The sequence below is a fragment of the Hibiscus syriacus genome, unplaced genomic scaffold (assembly GCF_006381635.1).
Source record: "Hibiscus syriacus cultivar Baekdansim isolate YM2019G1 unplaced genomic scaffold, ASM638163v2 tig00110388_pilon, whole genome shotgun sequence".
Taxonomy (NCBI): Eukaryota; Viridiplantae; Streptophyta; class Magnoliopsida; order Malvales; family Malvaceae; genus Hibiscus; species Hibiscus syriacus.
The window spans coordinates 1,894,452-1,918,761 of NW_024062718.1; the positions used below are offsets into that span (position 1 = coordinate 1,894,452).

Below are 24,310 nucleotides of genomic sequence, written 5' to 3' on the forward strand. Positions count from 1 at the left end.
TCAAGTGGGAGTCTTCCATGAAAGATGAGATGGACTCGCTTATGTCAAATCAGACGTGGGAATTAGCTGAATTACCACCAGGCAAGAAAGCGCTCCATAACAAGTGGATTTACAGGATCAAAGAAGAACATGATGGGAGAAAACGCTACAAAGCAAGATTGGTTGTCAAAGGTTTTCAGCAAAAAGAAGGTATTGACTATAATGAAATTTTCTCTCCAGTCGTAAAACTGTCTACAATCAGACTGGTGTTGAAAATTGTAGCTGCGGAGAATTTACATCTTGAGCAGTTAGATGTAAAGACAGCTTTCCTTCATGGTGATTTGGAGGAAGAGATCTATATGAGGCAGCCAGAAGGCTTCATAGAGGCAGACAAGAAAAACCTGGTATGCAGGTTGAAGAAGAGCTTGTATGGTTTAAAACAAGCTCCTAGACAGTGGTACAAGAAGTTCGATAGTTTCATGAGTAACAGTGGTTTTACCAGATGCCAAGCAGATCATTGTTGCTACATCAAGAGGTTCGACAATAGTTTCATTATTTTATTATTGTACGTTGATGACATGCTCGCTGCAGGCTCAAACATGCAAGAGATCATAAACTTGAAGCAAAAATTGTCGAAACAGTTTGCTATGAAAGATCTGGGCGCTGCAAAGCAGATTCTTGGGATGAGGATCAAGAGAGACACAAAGTCGGGGACTTTGATGTTATCACAGGTTGAGTACATCAACAAAGTACTCTCCAAATTCAACATGCAAGATGCTAAACCAGTAAGTACACCTTTAGGTGTTCATTTCAGACTCTCCAAAGACCAATCACCAAAGACGGAGGAAGAACGTGCACACATGGTGAAGGTGCCGTATGCCTCAGCAATTGGAAGTCTGATGTATGCCATGGTTTGTACCAGACCAGATATTGCTCATGCAGTGGGAGCTGTTAGCAGGTACATGAATAATCCGGGCAAGGTACACTGGGAAGCAGTCAAATGGATCCTCAGATATCTTCGGGGTACCACAAACAAAGCACTTTGTTTCAAAGGTGGAGATATGATACTGACAGGCTATGTAGATGCTGACTTAGCCGGAAATGTCGACATCAGAATGAGCACTACAGGGTATGTCTATACTCTAGGAGGAACTGCAGTGAGTTAGGTTTCTCAACTACAGAAGATAGTTGCTCTCTCCACAACTGAAGCAGAATATGTCGCTGTTACGGAAGCCAGCAAGGAGATGGTTTGGCTCCAAAGTTTCTTGGAAGAGTTAGGCAAGAAACAAGAAAACAATATATTGTATTGCGACAGTCAAAGTGCTATCCATCTAGCAAAGAATCCGTCTTTTCATTCCAGGACAAAGCACATACAATTGAGATATCATTTTATCCGGTCTCTTCTGGAAGATGGGATTTTGAAACTTGAAAAGATTAGTGGAGCTCAAAATCCGGCAGACACGTTGACAAAGACGGTGACTACGGACAAACTGAAGTTATGTTCAGCTTCAGTTGGCATGCTAGAATAACAAGACCAGACATGCTGCTGCATTGATCGAGGTGTGAAGACATATTAAAATCAGTCTTCAAGTGGGAGATTGTTAAAAGTTTCAAAGTTTGGCAACCAACTTTGGAAAATGTTTTTTCAAAGTTTGGTAAATGTTTCTTTGAAAAATGTTTTTCAAAGTTTGGTAAAATTTTGGTAGATGTTTGTTGAAAATAGGAATGGGTAAATTCACTTTAGTCATTGCACTTTAGGGTATTTTCAAAGATTAGTCCCTAAGTTTCTACTATAAATACCCTTACCCATTTAGCTTCAAAATCATCCCAAAACATTTCTTTCTTCCTATACTAGAGAGCTTTCTTGTGAGTAGTGAGTGTTTTGTAAACACCTGTAAATTTTCTCTCTTAGTAAAAGATCTGCAGCAGCCCGGAGACGTAAGCACAATTGGCTGAACTCTGTTATCAATTTTTGGGTATTATTTTTCCGCTTTTATTTCACATTCTCACTAATCTGGTTATAGGGAAATTACTTGTACTCGGTTTATTTTTCCTAACATAGCCCAACGACCAGAACAAAAACATAACAGCTAAAACAGAGACCGAATAACTCAGCTGGCTCAATCCATAAAAGGCAAAATGGTTGTATGTGCCTAATTAGTTGCACAATGGTTTTATTTGTATAAAGAAATGGATTTCTGTTTAGTATGATCACTAACAGATCTTTTCTATTGTTTGTCTTTAGTAGAGAATCATCTATCCACCATCTACCATAACTATCACAATGACTAGCTGTGAACCTCTAACCAGCAAAATTTCCCCTACACCTACAAATCTCAATTAAATAACTAAAACTTTTCTTTTTTGGATCCTCAACACCACCCCAAAAAAAAACTGACAGAGATGATGTGTTTGGAACTTGAGATGTAGTACATGGGTTTGGGTCTGTTAAGTTTGTGGACACAATTTTAATATGTTGAGGTTGATAATGATAGAGAGAAGAGAAAGGAGAAAAGAACAGGAGAAAAGTCTCAATTTGTAAACGAAAGAAGGGACAATTTGGAGTGGTGATGAAAAGGAGAAAGAATCCGTTCATGTTTAAGTGAAGCAAGGGAGGAGTTATCACTCTAAGAAAAGTGTGGGGGAGAGACAGAGAGCAGCTGTCTGTGAAAGGGAATGCCAATGAGAAAGTGGAAAAGTGGAGATTTCTTAAGTGAAGAGGGAGATTGAAGGAGAGGCAAAGGTTCCGGCTGCGGTATTTGATTGTATGGTAATGGGTTGGCTTTAAGCAGGTGTTGAAGGTAAAGAGCAAGTTGGCTTTGTTGTGAGAAAGTTGAAAAAAAATAAGAGAACATTGTAGACAATTTCTGGAAGCCATTTTACTTAACAAAGTGACCTTAGTTCCATTTGTTTTCATTTCACTGCTGCCTTTAAATGGCATCATGTCACCAGCTAGCCCTTGAAAATGATAATATCAACCTTTATTGTTTATTAGTCCCATTGATGCAGCTGGTAGAGATGCTTGTTCGATTGCAAGAAATAATTTATTGGTCCTACAAAAGTTTTAGTATTTGGCATTTAAAGCTTTGACATGAACCTTTTTTGTCCTTTTCTATGTAATTGGCATTAGTTGATTAAGGTATTTGATATTATCATTTTGGTGTAAGGCTGATTTTTTTGGTGAATGCTATTTAATTCTGTACTCTTTTTCTTCCTATCATGTGCTATTTTTTTTATAGAAGTTGGAGGTCTCATTAAAAACTCCCTTCGTATTCGTCCACATACTAAGAAGTATGTTAACGAACATTGGAAGAAAAGAGTACCTCATATTTCATTGAATAAAATACCCATTACATATGAAAACACGAAATACCCTCAAACGAGGATAGACGCCATTACAAAAAACATAATCACCTAAAACTCTCGCCTTCTCGACCACAAAAATCAAGAGGCAATCACCCTAAACCTAAGATAAGCCTACATCAATAGGAAAACAACCCAACAGTTAATGACATAACATACATTAAAACAACACCTAAAACCATTAAACCAAAAACATCCGCCTATGAAGGGAACTCCACAAAATACCAACATGTATCAAAATCACCAAAAAAGTCAGCTCGATAAGTTATCCTCAATGAACCAAAATCGCACTTCCTTCCATTCAATCAATATATCCTTGCCACTTAATTCAGAACTCTTTTCTTTGTCTTACATTTCTTCGCCACACGATTAGTTCTTAATTTCCCAAGGATAGGGGGCACCACTGGGGTATCTTCCTTTAATTGGAATGTGTCACTAGATGAACCATGAGAAGTAATGAGACCCATCATAAGAACATCTTCCGAGGCCCTAAGGCTAACACCATCAGAATGATCAACTGATTTATTAGCTAGATGATCCACGATATTTAATTTTGATTGATCCACAGCCTCCAGTGTGTGCAACCCCAATTTGTTACTCGGATTCTCATCGCTTTTGACACTCTTTATGAGTGAAACCTTTTCTACGTGGGGACCTTTAATTGCAACATCTTCGACGGGGCAATTTAAACCTGGGGATGACACTGACGATCCTGACAGAGAATTCTTCGACGTTGTCCCAAGAGAACAAATCAGGTATGGAGAATCATCGACTTCCTCAGGGATCCAAGAGTTTGGTTTGAAAGAAGGCTCAACTTCATGCACCATGATTTCAAAAAAATTAGAACCGACCTTCAAACTCAAGGACTCATCAATCCTCAATTTAGTATTTGTGAGGATTTGAAGTTTTGCACGATCAAAAGATGAAGGAAACTGAGAGCTTTCATCAATTGATACTAATTTGCCCCACTTAGCCACAATGTTCTTGAAAGTACCCCAATTCCACGCGTGAAAAGGAATCCCTTCGCAAACTACCCATACTCGACGGCATTCTACCACTAGACTCTCCGACCAAGCTTCAACTCTAGAAAACCACCCTGCAAGAGTCTATGATTGTTCATTCTTAACCCTTTTCAACGTAGCAGAGTCCTCGAATATCATGAGAACTACATTCCCAGCAGCTCTCATTAACGAGAAACCGTTTGAGTCCTTTGTCTTGCATTTGGCTAGCAAGATCGCCGATTTTGGTATAGTTCTTGCACCACCCCATTAGGCAGTTATCCAAAACTTGAAGTTTAGCTTCATCAACAACGCCGTTTACTGTATAGAGATTATTTCTTGTAACATTTTCCGTCTCGGGCTTTTGGTGGACAACTGGCGAAGACTTTCTCCAAAAAGAATGTCTTTGGTTGTATTTAGAAAAAAAGACTCCAATTTTACTACCATCAATGTGAGCGCCATTCATCTTTGAGATCGCTCTACGGGCTTCTCCAATTGTAGCAAAGCGAATGAAACCGAAACGTACCCCCTTTGAATTTCTTTTAGTTGGAATGAAGGCGTCAATAACCTGAACGTAAGGGCAAAATAACGATCAAAACCGCTTCCAATGAATCTTCTCTGGTAAATTATCAATGTATAACGTAAAGCAACTAGTTCTATACCCATTGTTGATTATTGGATAATCTTTCTTCCACCAGTAATTAAAAATGTGGGAATTCTGTGGTAGGATTTCCGCCTCAGGAATCTGCGCAATGGCCCCTTCCACACTCCTTGCTTCAACCAACGAATCATCCCTATTCTTTTTTGTCACCAGCACCATCCTCTCATATTCATCCGCTGCCACTGTACTACTCAGCTTCTTCCTCGCCTCCTCTGATTTCTGCACAGTCCTTGTCTGCTGCCCATCTCTATGATTTTGTTTCTCCCCTTCAGACACCTTTGACAATATAAAATCCACCCGTTTCTCCATAAAATCTGGTTTTTTCAAAGGTTTTACGATCTCATGTTCCTCTATCTCGGACTGACGACGATTCTTAGTCTGGCAAGCTGAGGTTTCATCCCGTTTCTCTGTTACTTCATCGCGATTCTTGGACGTCATTTTTAAATGCAGAGGCTTCCGAGCTGTTTTAATTTTTACGAAAAAAACCAGAGAAGTATTTTGCTAGGGAAGTTTATGCCTCCGTACGTGAAGACCTAGAGCCAGCAGCAACGTTCTGGAAATATAAGAACTCCTGAACAGTGACGGAAATTTTCGCAGTAAGATTTCCGGTGAACGGCAGTGGGTATTCACAGTAGAGAACTTGGGTTTTTGTCACGAGCTTCCGGCGAGCACAGTGGAACGGATGAATTGAAACACGGAAAAAAGTTGGTGGAAAAAATCGGCGGAGAAAGACGAGTAGATTTGCTCTGATTGAAATGGAATCTATCAAAAAGAACCAGGAATATGGAAACGCAGTGGGTAGACGAAGATCCTTGAGAAAAACGGCGTCAAAAGGAGGTCGGAGTGCGGCGGTGGTCGGAGGACGACAAACGACGGACGGTGGAAGGCTAGCGACGGATGGCGGTAGTGAAGGCTGTTTAAACGTCACTCAGATTCTCTCTCCCTCTGGCCCTGGAAATTTGAAAACGCCTAGGTTCCTATCATGTGCTATTTAGTTTGGTTTAAGTAAATACGCCCCCTTTGTTATTTGTATCATGTAGGTTATTGTAAAGAGTGGGGATGATTGTAGGCAAGAGCATCTTTCTGTGCAGCTTCTCTCTCATTTTTATGGTATGTCCCTTTATTACATTTTGTGCTTCTTTTCTCCCAATATTCTTTGCTCTTTTGCTTTGTATCCAACCTAGTCTTTGTATAAGCATCAACTTTTGGAATCACGTTTTCTTCCTACATCGTATGTTATTAGAAATGAATTGAGAAAATGTCAAGGCAGTGAATATCATATTTCCCCTCTAGAAAGGGTGACATGATTTTGCATGCACAAAGATGATCAAGAATGCATTATGTTGAATAAACTGTAAAAATTACATTCATGGGTGCATAATGTATATGTATTTCAATCATGATGTCAAACATTAGTGAACTCATAACTGATTTATTGTCAGTGGCGGATCTTGACAACATAGTTTAGTGGTGCCTACTTAATTTTTTTTTAAATTCAGGTCTAAATTAAAATTTTCAAAAATTTAGAATAGTTTATTTTATAATTTAAAAAAAAGGGGTTTAAGTAAGTTTTTTTTTTAATTGAGACTTAATTAGAGTTTTTAAAAATTTTAGGAGGGGACTTGATTAAAAATATTCAAAGTTTTTGAAACATAATAAGAATTTCTAAATTTTTTGAAGGGACCAAATTAAAATTTTTAACTTTTTGAAAATATTGGTGGGGCCAGGGCCCCCACTGGCCCCTGTTTATTGTTCCATTATCATGGTTGAAGTGTGTTTATGGTTTTAAATGCTAGATATCTTCCAAGAAGCAGGTCTTCCTCTATGGTTGCGCCCTTATGAAGTTTTGGTTACATCTTCTTATACAGCTCTTATTGAAACAATTCCAGATACGGTAACATCACTTTTTCTGTTCAACCGACTGTATTGTATCTATGGTTGAAACTTAGGCTGTTTAAATGGTTATAGCTTTGCTGTTTTCTGCAGGCTTCTCTTCATTCTATCAAAAGTAGATATCCCAATGTATCAAGCTTACGTGAATTCTTTGCTGCTAAATATCTGGAAAATTCTCCTAGTTTTAAATTGGCACAGGTAATCTAGTAGCAAAGAGGCAGGTCTCTCCTGTTATTTGTTTGTTAGGCAAGTTCATTCTTACTCTTCAAGTAATTGTCGTATTTTACAAAATATTTTAGCTTTATATTTAAGCTTTTAGGAGTTTTATTGGACCATTAGGAGGAGTCAGAGTTTGCTTCTCTCTCTTTTTACCCTGGAAAAAATATTTTTTCTGTATAACTGCAGATACTACGATGGTGATGTTCTAGTAATTGCAAAGATTGCTGTTAAATAAGAGAAACACGGGAACATTCCTTTCCACTTCTATACAATTTTGAGTTGGACAACAATTTTGGTTTGTGATGTAAAATTTTCCTACTCTTTTTTAAGCTGCAGTGTGATTTACATTTTATACTATTTTAAAGTTTATTGTTTTTGAGTTACTTTAAGGTTACTTTCTTTTTGAACCAACCATCCTATGTAACCAGTTTTTTGTGGTTACTGTCAAATCTTGCTATCTTATGATAGTTACCTTGTATATGTTGATTGCTTGATGCGATGGGTTTTGGTAAGTTGGTGGATCACTCTTGTTGGTATCTTTCTTTAGTAATAAAATTTGTGATTATGAGAGTCTTCTTGACTAACTGCACTGGTCAAGTCCAAGCCTTATGTGATAATGGGATGTAGGAGCAAGATACTTTAGTGGCAGTGTTCTGATGGATGGTAATCAATTTCTCATCTTCAAAATGCTGTAATGTGTACATTTGTTTTTTGGAAAGATGAACGTTTCTGTGGTTTGCTGATTTAATTGAAATTACCCAGAGTTTTCTGTTAACATGCTTTTTTATCTTGCATGTGAATGTCCAATATTTTATTAGCTAAAGTTCATGAAATACTAGGTTTTGCTCTTTTTGTTTTTGGTGTTTATTGAATGCACTAGAACGTGTTTGTAGTTTGCTATTTTTGTTCATATTTTGTTTCCTTTATGTTTTAATCAGTCAAATTGTGATGTTATTTTTTCTATAGAAGGTGCATATTTTCTTTTGTTTAATGTTTCTATTGCTCACATTAAGCTAATTTTATTGCAGAGAAATTTTGTTGAAAGTATGGCTGGGTATTCCCTTTTGTGCTATCTTCTGCAGGTATGTATGGTTTTCTCTCGTTCTGTTTATCAATTCAACGCAGAAATTAAGTGAGCATCATGGGATATAAACTTTTAAGAGTGTTGATGGTTTTGTTCTGTACCATAAGCTTATTATAACAGTGTTTGATTCTTGGTGGTTATAAATTTGATGAGCTTATCATGTTATATACTCCTTTTTTATTTTTAATTTGCCAATTTATCCAAGTGTAGGTGAAGGATAGGCATAATGGAAATCTGCTACTGGATGAAGAAGGTCACATAATACATATCGATTTTGGCTTCATGCTCTCCAATTCACCTGGTAGTGTAAATTTTGAGAGTGCACCATTCAAATTAACCCGTGAACTTCTTGAGGTAAGTCTGCTGAACATGAGATTCTATCTTATAGCTCAATATTTGTCGGTCTGACACTATTCTATCAGTTAGTTCAGATTTGCTCTTAATGCTCAATTGTTGGGTGTGCTAGGTCATGGATTCCGATGCTGAGGGAGTTCCAAGTGAATTTTTTGACTACTTTAAGGTATTAATGCCCTTTCTTTCTGTGTTTAAGACCTGTGTGGTCTGTTCACTCTTTTACGTAAGTTTGTGATGGGCGTCATGCACACCAACATATAGCAAATTAGAGTTGTTAGAAGATGCTTGCTTACTGAGAATAAATGTTATGAAAACATGAAGTGAATGATAAAGACATAACCGATACTTACTAAAAGACCAATATGTGAAGTTGTATGTAATTATATAATAAAAACACAACTGAACTAATATTGGCAAAGAGGAAAAAAATGAGTGAGAAAGAGAAAAACGTAGAGAGAGAGAATTTAAAAAAAAAATCAGTTCCCGATGAGTGTTGGTCGGCGTTTATTGACAACCTGAGTAGGAGGGTTTCTCGTCATACGCTTAGGGAATTATTCTTAGTCCATGGTCCGGTTATAAGAGTTTTTATTCCCAATCAAATTAGAAATCCTAAGTACAGATTTTCCACCTTTGATTTTGTTCAATTTAAGAGGGAGGAAGATTTAAGGAGGGATGTTGATGAGTTAAACGGGGTTGTGATTGATGGAAGGAAGATCTTAGTTAGTCCTGCCAGATTTAAGGATGAACGTTCAAGGTCAAGGGTGGTGCATACTTCTTCAAACGAGGCTTCTGGTCAGATTAATGCAGATTCTTCGAAATCAAGAGAAAGAGAAAATATTAGCAGAAGTAGAAGGGACGATAGAACTTATAGGGATGCTCTGATGTCAAATGAGATTACAAGGGGGTACAAAGAACTATTGTCTGAGGATATCCAAAGGAGGAATGTCAAGAAAAACATTATGGAGATGCATATTCCATCAGAAAGTGCCAATTGGGTGAAGAGGTCGTTAACAGGGATTATCAAATACTCGTTTCAAGTTGAGTTCATTCGGAATGCCTTATTTAAGGAAGGCTATGATGTTCAAATTGCTAGATGGGGTTATGTTTGGAACTCTTGAGTTTTAGTTCTTAATTCCCATGAGGAGATGCTGGATTTGTGGAGCAAAAAGGAAGAGGTTTTAAAACAGTGGTTTGAACGAGTGGAACCTTTACTGAATGAGGCCGGAGTTCCCACGGCCTTCTGCATGGCAGAATTAATAGGGGTTCCTTTGTTATGCTGGAATGAATCTTTCTTCGAGAAGATGACTGGTAGATGGGGCAAAGTGGTAGGTATTCATGAGAGTACAAGGAAAAGAGAAGACCTTACAATGGCAAGAATTTTATTGAGGGTGGAAAGCCCCTTTGATGTTCCAGAGGTGATCACTCTTGGATCTTATGGAAGATCATTCAAAGTAAGTATTAAGATTGGATCAGCAAGTAAGTATTCAAGTTCATTTTTCAGTAATTTTCCGGTGGAGGATTCCGATAAGGCATTTTCTGAAGAAATTAGGTCTGAGGAGGATGTAGACAGGTTGTTGTCAGATCATGGGGAAGGTGAGGCATGTGCAGCAAGGAAAAATCGTCTGTCAGTGGACAATTGGATTGATCAGGGTGTGTTCAGTGGTTCTGGAGGAGTTAGTGAGAATAGACAGCTAGCAAGGCTTTCCTTAGATAGGAAAGGTATTACTTGTAGTTTGCCAGAAAGTCAAAAGGTTGGGAGTTTAAAAGTTGGTGAGTTTGTAGGTTTGGGGATTAGAAGTCAACATTATTCGGCTGATGGATCTCAGGCCCATTCTGAAGACTCTGGGCAGTCTGGGTCAAAAGATTTTTCGGGTTTCATTTATGGGCCAGCATATACAGTTAATAAGTGTGGGGATTTTGTGGAGAACCTTAATTTAGCAGGAAAAAACAGGAAAACGTTTAGAGTATTGGAGACGAGCCCAATTACAGAGAAGTTGGTTAATGCAGAAATAGAGGCTGAAGAAGAAAGTTTAAGGTTGGTTGAACCGGTTACAACTAATTTAGGAAACATCTCAAGGGGGAGATAGTTACACCGTTCTAGAAAAAAGGTCTCATCTGAGAGTGAGGTGCTGGAAACTAGAAGTTTGAGCAGTTGCAAAAGGGTCAATAGCAGGTCGAGGGAAAGAAGATATTGGTATGGAGATTTGTTGAACTTTACGAATGAAATAAATGGCACCAAGGTTGGGCAGAGGAAGTTGGATATGGATTCCAGCATTGCAAAACATATTTGTTTTTCAGCAGAGCTCATTGCTGATGGGAGTCTTCTTCCTAGCTTTGTTAATGGTCTTGGGGATGGGACCGCAGAGCGGGAGATTGAAGGTTACTTTTCTGAAGGTGAATGCTTAAGACCCAAATCTGGTTTGTTAATTAGAAGGAAGAGGAGAGCTAGAAGGATCCTGTTTCGAGAAGCCCTTGACCAGGTGAGCATTGATACAACATCCTCCTCAGCTTTCTCGAGTTTATTGAAAGAAGTCGTAGAAACTTGGGAGGTTAGTAAGCTTTTGGGAGTATCTTTTAAGGAAGGGAAAGAAGCATTTTTGGAAAAAATCATAGCTCTAGAGAAAGGCTTGATTGGGATTAATCAAGGTTTGGTTGATTGAGGGTTTTGATTGTACCTTTTTCCCTTTATGAAGATGTCAAAGTTAGTAATATGTTCATGGAATGTTAGGGGTTTGGAGAAAAATGAAAAAAAGAGGGTTGTTCAGAATTTAGTCACTAGCTTAAATCCTACTTTCCTTTGGTTGCAAGAAACAAAGACTGAAAAATTTAAGAGGTCTTTCTTTAGGAGAAGTGGGATTAATAAGCTTAAAGGAGTTTTGGAATCTCCTTCAGTTGGATCAGCGAGGGGCCTGTTGTGTTGTTGGGATGACAATATCTTTGAGTTGGAGAGTCAGTTTATTAGTAGGAGATTTATAGCTACCTTTGGTAAATTTCAGAATAAAAACTTCAGTTGTGGTTTCATCAATGTATACGGTCCAGCAGTGGAGGAAGAGAAAGCTGGTTTTTTTGAAGAATTAAGCAGTTTTCTTAGTGGACAGAATTTTCCCGTTTGTGTGGGAGGGGACTTCAATGTCTATTTACAAGAAGGTGAGAAGATGGGCAGAGGTCAAACTAGGAGCTCAATGGAGATCTTTAATGACTTCATTCTTCATACGGGCTTAATTGATCTTCCTATGAATAGGGGAAGGTTCACTTGGTGTAATAACCAAGAGAATCCCACGTTTGTAAGATTAGATCATTTTTTGGTTGACAGTCAATTTCTAGAGTTATTTCCGGACAGTTTGCAGTCTCTTCTACCAAGATCATTGTCATATCACAATGCCATAATTCTTGTGAATAAAGGAGTGGACTGGGGTCAAAAACCGTTTAAAATGTTCAACTATTTGATGGATGAGGAGGGTTTTGAGGATATGGTTATTTCTTCTATTCAGAGTTCTAAGAAAAGTCAGAAGAAGGCAGGTGCTTTTAGTCTTTTAAGGAGTGCCAAACATGCAATAAAAAAGTGGTCTGGAAACAGAGATAAGTATCCAGGAGACTTGATTTCTGAGTTAGAGAAGAAAATTTCGAAGATAGAGGCTGATATTCAACAAAAGCAGGGTGTTGTCGATAGTGAGGTATTAACTGAGTTGAATAATTGTAGAGCAGAATTGTGGAAGCTGCACAAGATCCAAGAGCAGATTTGGTTTCAGTATTCGAGATCTAAATGGATTGAAGACGGGGATCGCAACACTAAATACTTCCATACCTGTGCTACGGTTAGGAAGAAGAGGAATGCACTGGTGGCACTTAATTTTAGAGGAGAAACAGTTGAAGACCCATTTGCAATTAAGGACATTGTGAAGGATTATTTTTTTAAGATCTACAATAACCGATCTACTCTAGAAATTGATGAATTAAATCTGAATTTTTCCAGAATTTCTTTGGAGCAGAATCAGTTCTTAGAGTAGGAATTTTCAGAGGAGGAAGTTTGGGATGTTGTGAAGTCTTGTGGAAGTAACAAAGCTCCGGGTCCTGATGGCTTTAATATGGGTTTTTTCAAGAGGTTTTGGCAGGTCCTTAAGGAAGATATTATGATCTTCTTTAAGAATTTTTACTTGGGGAAGGAATGAGAACATGGAATAAATCACACTTTCATCACTCTTATTCCGAAAATTTCAAACATTGGTGGTTTGGACGATTTTAGACCTATTAGCTTAGTTGGTGGTTTGTACAAGATCCTCTCTAAATGTCTGTCAATGAGACTTAGGAGCTGCATTTCAGATTTGATTAGTCTATGTCAATTCGCTTTTATTCCCTGTCGACAAATCTTGGATTGTTCCCTTATAGCCAATGAAGGGATTGACTTTTGGAAGAAGAATGGTTTAAAAGGATGTGTTTTTAAAGCTGATTTCAAGAAGGCATATGATACTCTTGACTGGCCTATTTTGTTCAGAATTATGAAGGAAATGGGCTTTGGTTCTAGATGGATAGGGTGGATTTCGAAGTGCATCACTTCAGCAACTGTTTCAGTCTTGGTGAATGGGGTTCCAACCGAGGAAATCCCAATGGCTAAGGGTCTTCGTCAAGGCTGTTCTTTGTCTCCGTTGTTGTTTAATATAGTTGGGGAACTCTTGAATTTATTGATACTTAAGGCTGTTTCAGGGGGTCTCTTTTCGAGTTTGATGATTAGAAATGAGGAGAAGAATTTTAATTTAACACATCTACAATTTGCTGACGACCTTATAATTTTCTGTGGTGCGTCGAAAAAACAGATCTTAAATGTGAAGAGGGTGCTTCGAGTGTTTGAGATTATTTCTGGACTTCAGTTGAACTTGAAGAAGTGCAAATTGTTTGGGGTGAATTTAAGGGAAGAGGAAATTAAGGATTGGGCAGCTACGATTGGATGTTCAGTGGGTTTTTTTCCCTCAGAATATTTGAGACTCCCTCTTGGTCCACACAGGAACTCTAACATTCTGTGGGACCCAGTGGTTCAAAGCTTCAATAAGAGGTTAGCAGGCTGGAAAGGCTCTTCTTTGTCACTGGCGGGCAGGCTGGTTTTGATTAAATCAGTCCTATGTTCACTTCCTATATACTATTTGTCATTGTTTAAGGTTCCAGCTTCAGTATACAAGACCCTAAACTCTATTATGTCAAATTTTTTATGGGGTGGAGGAGGTGGGAGGAAGAAAATCCATTGGGTAAGCTGGACCAGCGTTTGTAAACCAAAAATTGAAGGAGGCTTGGGAGTTCCTAATATAAATACGATGAATAGGGCTCTATTGGAAAAGTGGGCTTGGAGGTTTGCTATTGAGAGGAAGGCGATTTGGAGGGAAATGATTTGCACTAAATACAAAATGGATTCTTCATTGATGCAGCTTGACAGTAAGGTTTCTCCTAAATTTTCTTGGATATGGAGATCTTTGGTGAATAATCATTTTAAAGCTGATTCGATGGGCTGTAGTATCAGAAGCAATTATAGCTATAAAATTGGCAATGGGAGGAATATTCGATTTTGGCAAGACAATTGGGCATTGGATCATCCTTTGATGGTCATGTTCCCTAGACTATTCTCTATTGCAGTGAACAAAACTGGAAGATTATTTCAGTTTGGGGATTACAGTTCTGGGGGCTGGTTTTGGAACGTCCAGTTGAGAAGGGAGTTGAATGACTGGGAATTTGAACAATGGTCAAACTTGATGGCTGTTATTTCAGATTTTTCTATTTCTACTGATGTTGTTGATGGACTGTTGTGGAAGGGGAATGGAGAAGGGGTTTTCAATGTTAAATCATGTGCCAATCTATATTATTCGGGTATTTCCGATTTGGAGGAAGCTAATTTTTGGAAATCTATTGTTTGGAGGGGCCTACTGCCTCCAAGAGTGGAGACTTTTCTTTGGCAAGTTATCTTAAAGAAGCTGGCAGTGAAGACATCTCTGGTTAAGAGAGGTGTTCAGGGCATAAATGATTCTATGTGTCCTTTTTGTAATCTAGAAGAAGAGTCTTCATCTCATCTATTTTTTTCCTGTTCGGTTGTTTGGCCAATATGGACTAAATTCATGGATTATTGGAATTTTCAGTCTGTTTTTCATGAAGATGCAAAAAAATTCCTAGTAGCATGGACTAACTTAAAGACCAACTCTCTGATGTGGTCATTTATCCCTGGAGTGGTCTTATGGACAATATGGAAAACTAGGAATTATATAGTGTTTGAAGGAGGGAAGTTTGATCGAGCAGAAATATTCTTTCTAGCAAGGTGCAGGATTGCTTCATGGTTTCTAGCTAGGGAAACTCAGATTTCTATTTCCAAGGATGCTCTTATTGCCGACCCGTCCTTAGTGGATTCTTGCTCGTCTCATACTAATCAGATTTCAACTAAGGTTCCTTGGTCCCCTCCTCCAAAGGGTTTTATTAAACTTAATGTGGATGCGGCTACTTCTAGTGATTGGAAGAGGAGTGGTTTAGGTGGTGTTCTGAAAGATATTTCTGGTTCGATTCTTGGCTCCTTCAAAGACCCTGCTGGTCCTAGACCTCCAACTTTGATGGAATTGAAAGCTATCCTAAAGGGGTTATATTATTATGAATATATTCGCCACAGATTTAAAGAGAGATTGATTATCGAGAGTGATAGTAAGGTGGCAATTGGTTGGGTCAAGGATGTTGGTTCTTGTCCTGTCGTTTTTGTTCAAGTTGTTAAGGAAATTATTCAAAAGCTTAGTGTTTATGAAGGTCTTATTAGATGGGTAAGTAGAACAGCCAATATAGAGGCGGATGTTCTAGCTAAGGCTGGTATTGGTTGAGAATTATGTTCTGTTAAGGGCTGTTTCCTTTTGGCTTTTTATCTCTGGAGGGAGATTAGTCTTTGTATTACTTTGTAATGTTTTAAGATTAATGAATTCCTAGGGCACTCTTTTCCTCCTTCCGCTGATTAAGGAACTATTTTCAAGTTCCGTTAATCATGAAGGGGGTTTTTAGTGAGGCCTACTATTCCTATAAAAAAAAATTATATAATCTTTCTTATTTCATTGATATTATACCAAATTGGTGCGTACGAACTGAAACTCCAGCTCTTAATTAGTAAATATTATTCTTATGCTAAATTGATTCTGATATCTTTATCCCTTAAATTCAGGTATTATGCATCCAAGGTTTCCTAACCTGCCGTAAGCATGCAGGGCGCATAATTCTTGTTGTTGAAATGTTGCAGGTAACATGCTATAGTTTATTTCTGGTGATACTATATTTTTTTCACATAATCACCACATGATAATTAGAGAATGGAGTAGGGACAGCCTGTATTTCTTCAAGGCTGCGAGTCACAGTTAACTGAGCCTGGTTGTGTCTCGCTGACTAACACACAATATATATAGTTAGGAAAAAGAAAAAGGTTGAGCTGTCTAGAAAGACATGTTAGTAATATGTAAGGCTGGAGAAAGAACATATATACTCAACATATTTTTGTTTGTATTAGGATTCTGGTTACCCATGCTTCAAAGGTGGTCCTCGAGGAATACAAAATTTAAGAAAACGGTTCCACTTAAGTCTGACAGAAGAGGTTTGTTGTTTTAAGCTTTTTATCTATTTTTAATAATGCCCTGCATTTAATCTTGATTGTGGTTATCTGTTGGCTTCTTGCAGCAATGTGTGTCATTGGTGCTTTCCCTGATCAGCATCAGTTTAGATGCATGGCGGACACGGCAGTACGATTATTATCAAAGGGTTTTGAATGGAATATTGTGAATTCAGATCTCATTTGGTGCCCCATTCTTACATGTTTGCTAAAATCAGACTAGTGAAGATTTTCATACGAAAAAGATGCCCATTATACAAGGATGGTTCGCCATGCATCAACTTCAAAGTTTGCAAAGGGAGAAGGATGATTCATACCAGTTTGTGGCCCGTCTTATCTTGGTTTGAGGAATTTGTAACTGTATCGGCGTATATAACATAGGAAGGGTAGCAAGCAAACTTTTCCATAGCAGAGCTCTCTTCTATTCTTCAGTTCAGTTCTTCTGGCTCGTGGTGATTAAATTACTATGATTTCTACTAGAATGTGACTTACCTGTTCTCAGACATCGCATACTGTACAGAATGATTTGAACATGGACAAAAAAAAATCAAGGTAAGAGATGGCTCTGAAATGAGGTCTTTACAGATTGAAACAGCAGTTACTTCAAAACTTGCACCAGTTTGCCATGGATAATATGAGTTTGTACATGCGACATTCACATTTAAAGATGATACATTTTCGCAATCAAATGATGGATGGCAATGCATGCTATAAGTAAAGTTTGTGTGGATTCATCAGAGTTTAGTTAATGGCGTGTCCCGGGTGTAATTTCTCCCATTATATAGTTTATCAGCAAGAAAAGAATGCTTGATTGTATCATATGACATTACAATTCATCACATTTTCTTCAGAGTGAGGTTGGTTCATTAGAAACTCGTATAGCTGGTTTGTTTGCTTTGGATATATTCTATTTGACTTGTCTCCTTCCATTGAGTTTCTACTACTAATTTTGGTTAATACTTCTTTTAAAGTTAAAAAAATAATACAAAATATGGTAAAAATAGTAAAAATAAATAAATAAAGCCAACGTGTGTATTTCAGTAGAAAGTTGTTAATTCTTTTTTCTCTTAAAACTGTAATTTGTCATAAAATTATTGTTTAAATACTATTTTAAAAATAAATCGGAGTTCGATCAGTCTTTGCGGGCCGACCGTGCCAAGGATTGGATGTTTGAACTTTAATCGATTACTGAAGCTTTATCTCACTGATTGGGTTGTATTTTGATGATTTTTCTAAATATTTTTTATTTTGTATTGGCCAAAAAGAAAAGGTGAATGGGAAAAGCACAATAAGTTTTTTTTAACAGTTGTGAAAATTTTGATGATTTTCATAATGTTTTACATTTTTTGTATATATTCTTTTTTTTTTTTTGTAATTGTTTAATATTTTATAAAAAAAATGGGGTTTGAGAATTTTATTATCACGAAAAAGACGGGAGCTTCGCTGGTAAATTTTTATACTTTAATATTTTTCGTGAATACTAAAATTTTATGTGTTTATAATATATTTTGTATTTTTTAATAATATATTCAGTATAAAAAATTATTTGATACATGTACGGGCATATTGTAGACTATATAAGCTTGTTTATTTTAATTTACACGGTTTTTAATTCCTTTACTTGATATTTTTTTTTATAAATCTGAGGTATAGTGTAGTCGCTTGGTTGGTGCTCCTTTACATGAATATACATACATGATTCTCTCTAGGAATTTGGATTCCACTAAATGAACAATCTAATGACTTATAGTGAAGACCAGAATATGGCAGGGGAGAACCAAAGGATTTATGTATATGTATAAACTATCTAATAAGTTACATCAAAATCATAATTGCTTCTTCTATGTGTCCTCATTATACATGAAAACCATCATCATGTCTTCAAAACTAAGAACAAATGAGGGAGGGAAAGATTTTATCTGAAATCAAATTCGGGGGCAAAATGTGTGAGCTTTACCTATTAAGAGGAAAGGGGGAATTAAAGAAAATTCAACTACCTATTAACTGCAGGCACTATGTGATGCAACTGTAACTGAGTTATGCATTTAGAACTTTGGGTCAATCAAATAGAAGGCAGGCAGCCACTGCTCAAACTTCATTTCAGGGGCACCTACCATCGGGGTTCAACTTATCTTAACCACTCGAATGGGGGATTCTCAGGCAACTCTGATAAATCATATTGCAGATGGCAAGCCAAATCGGGTCATGACCATCTTTATACACCCTTTGGACTACATATACATTCATGATATGGATTTTCGTAGAAGGATTCTTCAGTCCTGAAACGTTCTTTCCCTTTGGCTCCTGGTGAAGGACCTTTTCTTTTTCTTGGAGCTCCTTTTCTACAATGTAAATATAAAGAATATCGAAATTCATTAAAAAAAATATACCATTCCATTGAACACTGCAATAAGACAGATACCATTGATATTTAATTACACATCCCTTGGTACTTAATTTGTACAAGTTTCCACGGCCTAGTTGTGCTAGGTCCATCATAGAGGCATAGTTGCAATAGCTACCTGTTTTTGTGCATCTGCCACACAAGTTCAGAGAACGTTGATATTCTTATTTTTCCTCTTTCCAACTCATCAAAAAGCTTGACAAGTCCTTTCCTGCATAAAATATTAACAAACTTGAGATAAGAGTATAAATTGCTTTGATAAGAATGCTAGTTCTTTCAAGGAAATAAAATCATAAAAAATGTTCTTATAGGGTGTCACTCAACAGTACAAAGTATTTCTAGAAAAGAAGTTGAAAAAACATCATTAAAGTTGATCACCTTGTATTAAGAGAATTAGACAAACAAACTAACTAACAAGACCAGACAAGATGAGACAAGGCCATGCTATGCTATTCTCCAAGAAAATATTGTTACTGGAACCTAAAACAAAGTACACAAACTTCATCCAAAGAGATAATTCCTCTGGAAAAATCAACCGCTCACTTCTCACATCGTTGTAAATTAATGAGTCACAAAGATAAATTGGATGAATGAATTGCATTAAGTCACACTTATGGCATAAAATGGTTATGCGAATACTACATGTATTAATGGTTCATGTCCTTACAGAAAACCTATTCCTAGAAGAAACCAAATGCCATTTTCACAATTTGTAACCTGTCTGGGGAGATTGTCTTTCGATGGCCCAAGAATCTGCGGTGCCCCTCAATAGCTTGTGCCATGTTACCTGAATATGATGGAACAAACACATCGCTTTCCAAAGAAACAATGTAATCTAGTGCAGCACTTTGAGTTGCATGGTTAGCAAATGCATTCAACTCTTCCTCTGTTGCCAGTGTCTCCTGTCATCAATAAAAGCACCAAGTCATGAAGGCACCACATCCTCATGGCAGATTATGCACATCAAACTATTTATAACAAGGAAAAATGACAATAGTAAACCTTGAAAACTAGATTTGGGAAATATGACTTGAGCTCTGAAAGGCGAGCATCACCACCATAAATTTCACCAGATGCAACATAAATTAGTGTTGATGGAGGATAACCAGTAGCTCGAAGAAATATTCCCACTTCTTTGGGGGTTAGTGGACAAAAGCCACCTTTTCTCTGATCAGTAGGGTTTATATCTTTAACCCTCCAATGTTTTGTGTTCTCCCTGTAAAGATATTTAGAAAAATCAGTATAAGCTTAAAACACAAACACCTGAGAACCAAAAAAATTACTTCTTCCATATTCAAATTGGTCAATTTAGTCACATTCTTCCCCAAATTTTAGTAAATTTAACTAACAACCCATAATTCAAAGCACATCAAGGATAAGGTGAAACTGCACAATTTTTTCCCAAAATTTCAAAGAATTTAATAAAAAATTTTGAAGTCTGTATATCGAGACTATTACCAGGTTAGATTATTCCTACAGGTTACTTGATAAAGTGTCTTGTTTTCAATAAGACAAATTGGTAAAGAAAAGGATTCCTGTTAAGATTGAAAGTAAATGCATGAAAAAGGATAGGTTCCCACCTCATTATTCTCAGCTCTTCAGATTCTGCACCAGTCAAACCAGAAGTACAACCAGTAAAAGCAAGCATGTCTTTCTCATATCTTAAGTGAAGTGCAATGTATTTTCCACTCTGCGTTCTCAGACGATCCACCAGCTCCTGTGGTGTCACCGTCATGCATACTCAGAAAATAATTTAAAGAGGAAGTCCCGTAAGAGACCTCTTAAATCAATCAATAATGAAATCAAACATGAATGTTTGTTGTGCTTATTATATTCTAGCATTGCACAATGAATTTGTTATAAGATCCTAAATTTTACTGCATTTCAAAAGCTTCTTATGCCTTTCATTTCAGTGTGGGGGCAGTAAATTCACAAGGGTATAAATACCAAAGAGTGGCAATTCACCTTTCCTAAGTTCTCAATGGGGACAGAGAAGCGAAGAGCATGGTACACAGCACGGCATCTCAACCTCTGTATGTCAAGAGGAAGATCATTGTTCGCGAGTCTAGAATCTGATTTAACAACATGGATAACCTGCAAATGTTTCTTGGTCAGCATCCTTGGATTAAATGTAACAGTGCATTATATTCTGAAAAACATTAACTCAGACAGATTGTCGTGTCATCACTGCAGAACAATCACATCTAGGAAGGTATTTAAAACAGGCCACAACCAAAAACAAATAATGCCAACAAGTAAATACCTGATACTCGTTCCACAGCTGAGTCATTTCTTTGTAGTAACCCATGCTAGACCACGAAGTAAAGTGCTTTCGAGCCTGAGGAACATGTTCCAGTTCCTTTGGAAGTTCCTTAACAATCTTCACATCTTGTTGTAAAGTTGCGATGAAATGAAGCTCATCAAATATATCAGAAAATGCACTGTTCCATTCAAGATGGAAGACCTTAAGTAATAACAGGAAACTAAATAAGACCAAAACAATTACAGATTTTGGTGGAGTTGAGAGAGAAACAAATGAGAATACCTTGAGTCTTGCCAGAAGGATTGTTTATCCAGCTTTGGAATAACTAAGGTTGCATTCATTATGTGTGCTACAGCCACCATGTCTGATATCTACAAGAGAATGGTTACCAAAGTTTTGGCCAATGAACTGACAGTGCAACATCCATGAAACTTGAAAGCAAAAAAAAAAATGGATTGTAGAGCTAACAAATCCACTCAATAAATGCACTCAATGAAACACAAGTTCAAGTCAGTTAAGCAGGTTATACATCGAGACAATTTTTTGTGGTGTGCCAACTGTTAAAAGCTTATGCCAACGGTAGTTATAGACCCAAAACCAAATTAAAAGTGTAAAAACTGATATGCATATTACTCTTAGAGTACTGAGCATCTATAGCTTAGTTCTGACCTAAAATATAGGCTATTCCATATCATTAATAAAAACCACTTAACCTTGGGAAACAGAACTCCACTGATTTCAACTGAAATTGATCAAATTGTTGTTTTTTTATAGGCCTGAGTATCGTAGAACTGTAGTCCATTGTAGGAGGCTAACATGTAAGAAGATGAGCACAATTATTAACTGCATAAACTCCATAAAGGCTTAGAAAATTCTATGATAGGTGGCAAAACTATCTTAACCACGCAAGCATTTTTCTAATTCTATAAAATCATTAATCATAGAATGAGACCCTGAATGTAGTTAGACACATATATACGGAAAGAGCAGGCAAAAGCAAAAAAGAGAAAGATAAAAGAAAACATACACCAGTACGCATTTGATTCAATCCTCCATTACAGTTCACTGTTAAATACCGGTCGGATCCATGAGAACCTGGTATAGCATTAAATGAAATTAGAGAAAACCAAAATTATCGATTACAGACAGATAAACAAAGAAACAATTAGACATTGAATAAAAGAGCAAGCTCTACAAAAGAACTGATCCAAAAAGAAAAGGGATAGTCTTCAACAGAATAGAAATTACAATTATGCGATAATTGAGCGCAGGAATGAAGGAGAACCAATATATTTCTAGATTTTTACCTATATATTTGAGCGTACGATGAGCACAAGGACGTAAGCCACGGCTAGAAGGAGGATCCCAAAGTTCTTCATCAGTTATCTGCACAACTCAAAAAGGAAATATAGAAGCAATTTATCCTTGAATTTCCCTTTTATAAAAAAAATATTTTCCAAAAATAAACTCTACAGTTAATAATAAGAACAATGGTAAGATTGCTGCTAATTTGTGCAAATAAATTTCAGATAGTGCAAAAAGACAGTGACTCATTTTTGAAAAGCCTCCAATACGACTACCCATTTACAGAAACAGAAGAAATACTGAATCACAAACCTGTACAGAGATTGGGTTGAATTGTTCTTCTTCAATGTTGCCAGCATTGAAGACAAAAAAGAAGATGGACAAAGCAAAGAGCAAGAATATGTAAAGAGCAATGGCCCTGGGAGATTGTCTCCTATAGATTGATTTGTTTGTTGAAACGTTTTTCATAAGAGACGACCCTCTATGGTTTACCATCTCAACCAGTAGATCTCCGGCTTTAGTTTCTGTATTTCCGCCACCGGTATTATATAATTTACACCCTGATTAAATAAAGGGAGATTCTAAGGAAACAAACTCAATACTACTAAATTTAAGGTAAACTAATAGGAGCCAATACATAAGAGATGGTTCTAAGAAATGGTGAAATGAAAAGCTAGAGAGATCTATGTAACCTAATCGAAGGGGAAACTTGGTAAAAGTACAACATCAATCCTTGTAGTATACTTGAAGTCTGTGAAAAATTAGGGTAAAGTACACAAATGGTCCTCCGATTATAAAGGGCTACTTTGTTGAGTCTTGAATATGTTAAACTCAGTTCAATCGATCGTCAATTTTTTAATAGAAAATGATGATTTTAAAACATATGAATAGTCGAGTGATAATTTTATAATTTTTTTAATAGTTGGGGACTCAACAAAAAATAATGTTATATAGTCAGGATGTTATTTTGTAACTTTTAATAGTCGATGGACTTAACAAAATAGCAGTGTATAATCGGAAGATCATTTGTGTACTTTAAAAAAATTGACTTATCAAAAATATAATATATTTGTTTGACAGCCTAAAGAAATATGAGGAAACAAAAATAAATAGTTTGATCAATCGAACAAACAAATATGTTTGTTCAAAAAAAAAATATATTTTATTTACACAAATATCAAAAGAATTATAAATTGTATGAAAAATATATCTAAATAATAATGATTCGTGATAAGTAATAATAAGAAATTATATATCTGAAGAAAAATGTTGTATAAAATTTAAATTCAAAAATATATTTTATTGATAGATATAACATCTTAAATCCGACTTAAAATTTTTTCGAGTTTGTAAACTGTACGGGGTAACTTAAATATTTTAAAACAATATCGGCCATGAATTCTCAAATTAAAAGCATTTTATATAAAATTTAGAGCTCCATTATTTTAAAAATAAGATATACAAATAATAGTAAATTACAAGTTTGGTAACTGAACTTTACTCTCTCTTCTATTTTACTCATCGTATTTTTAAATTTTTTTCATTTTACTCATTGAACTTTAGAGATTGAATTTTTTTGGTCACTCCACCGTTAAATAATTAAACGACGTTATGACATGAAGACTTACATCAAAACGACGTCGTTTTTAATTCTTCAAAAGAATTAAATTTTAGACTAAAACGACGATGTTTTGATTAAAATACGACCATGTCATAACACCGTTAGTTTTTTAAAGGCAAAGTGACCCAAAAAATTCAAACTATTAAGTTCAATGAGTAAATTGAAAAAAATTGAAAGTACGATGAGTAAAATAGGAGAGAGAATAAAGTTCAGTTATCAAATATGTAGTTTACCCTACAAATAAATATGTGTAAACTTGGCTCGGATAGAATTCTAACCTTTATATGTTCATGTAAATAATCATTATAATCAGATAATTTCATTGAGACTCACCAATTATGTAATTGTCCCGTCGTGATCTACAAAATATATAATTGTACAGAAAAAAGCTCGATGATATACATTTACTCTATCATATTTCACGAGTTTCATAAACATAAACATGAACATGTGAGTATGATACGAACATATAAACATTAGATATTTACACCTATAATCCAAGTTAATTATCTTGATTTCTTATACTTACTCGATATTTAGGAAGTAGCTTATTTCAAATC

The 24,310-nt window shown here is 36.3% G+C and overlaps 3 protein-coding genes across 3 annotated transcripts; 1 reads left to right on the forward strand and 2 right to left on the reverse strand.

Moving 5' to 3' along the window:
• Positions 1–4,932: 4,932 nt before the first annotated feature.
• LOC120123090 lies at positions 4,933–5,439 on the reverse strand. Its single transcript, XM_039142080.1, has one exon. The coding sequence runs from the start codon at positions 5,437–5,439 to the stop codon at positions 4,933–4,935; it is 507 nt and encodes a 168-aa protein (XP_038998011.1).
• A 317-nt stretch (positions 5,440–5,756) lies between these two features.
• LOC120123091 (phosphatidylinositol 4-kinase beta 1-like) lies at positions 5,757–16,436 on the forward strand. Its single transcript, XM_039142081.1, has 10 exons — positions 5,757–5,924; positions 6,042–6,111; positions 6,798–6,895; positions 6,988–7,092; positions 8,142–8,195; positions 8,408–8,551; positions 8,664–8,717; positions 15,720–15,794; positions 16,059–16,142; positions 16,226–16,436. The coding sequence occupies exons 1-10, from the start codon at positions 5,757–5,759 to the stop codon at positions 16,325–16,327; spliced, it is 954 nt and encodes a 317-aa protein (XP_038998012.1). The 3' UTR covers positions 16,328–16,436.
• Positions 16,437–18,050: 1,614 nt separating this feature from the next.
• On the reverse strand, positions 18,051–22,783 carry LOC120122911 (O-fucosyltransferase 38-like). The gene is made up of 11 exons (XM_039141952.1): positions 22,442–22,783; positions 22,132–22,210; positions 21,852–21,919; positions 21,107–21,195; positions 20,825–21,002; positions 20,527–20,655; positions 20,142–20,278; positions 19,564–19,777; positions 19,279–19,463; positions 18,680–18,772; positions 18,051–18,499 (listed from the first exon to the last, which is right to left on the reverse strand). Exons 1-11 carry the CDS (start codon positions 22,622–22,624, stop codon positions 18,373–18,375), a joined length of 1,482 nt encoding a protein of 493 aa, XP_038997883.1. The 5' UTR covers positions 22,625–22,783; the 3' UTR covers positions 18,051–18,372.
• Positions 22,784–24,310: the final 1,527 nt, after the last annotated feature.

Coding starts and splice junctions, on each gene's coding strand:
- LOC120123090 (XM_039142080.1), bottom strand. CDS start 5,439: ATGACGTCCAAGAATCGCGATGAAGTAACAGAGAAACGGGATGAAACC.
- LOC120123091 (XM_039142081.1), top strand. CDS start 5,757: ATGGAATCTATCAAAAAGAACCAGGAATATGGAAACGCAGTGGGTAGA. Junction 5,925..6,041: donor GTAGTGAAGGCTGTTTAAAC/GTCACTCAGATT, acceptor TGTATCATGTAG/GTTATTGTAAAGAGTGGGGA. Junction 8,718..15,719: donor AATTTTTTGACTACTTTAAG/GTATTAATGCCC, acceptor CCTTAAATTCAG/GTATTATGCATCCAAGGTTT.
- LOC120122911 (XM_039141952.1), bottom strand. CDS start 22,624: ATGGTAAACCATAGAGGGTCGTCTCTTATGAAAAACGTTTCAACAAAC. Junction 20,656..20,824: donor AGCTGTGGAACGAGTATCAG/GTATTTACTTGT, acceptor AAACATTTGCAG/GTTATCCATGTTGTTAAATC. Junction 20,279..20,526: donor CCATTGAGAACTTAGGAAAG/GTGAATTGCCAC, acceptor GTGACACCACAG/GAGCTGGTGGATCGTCTGAG.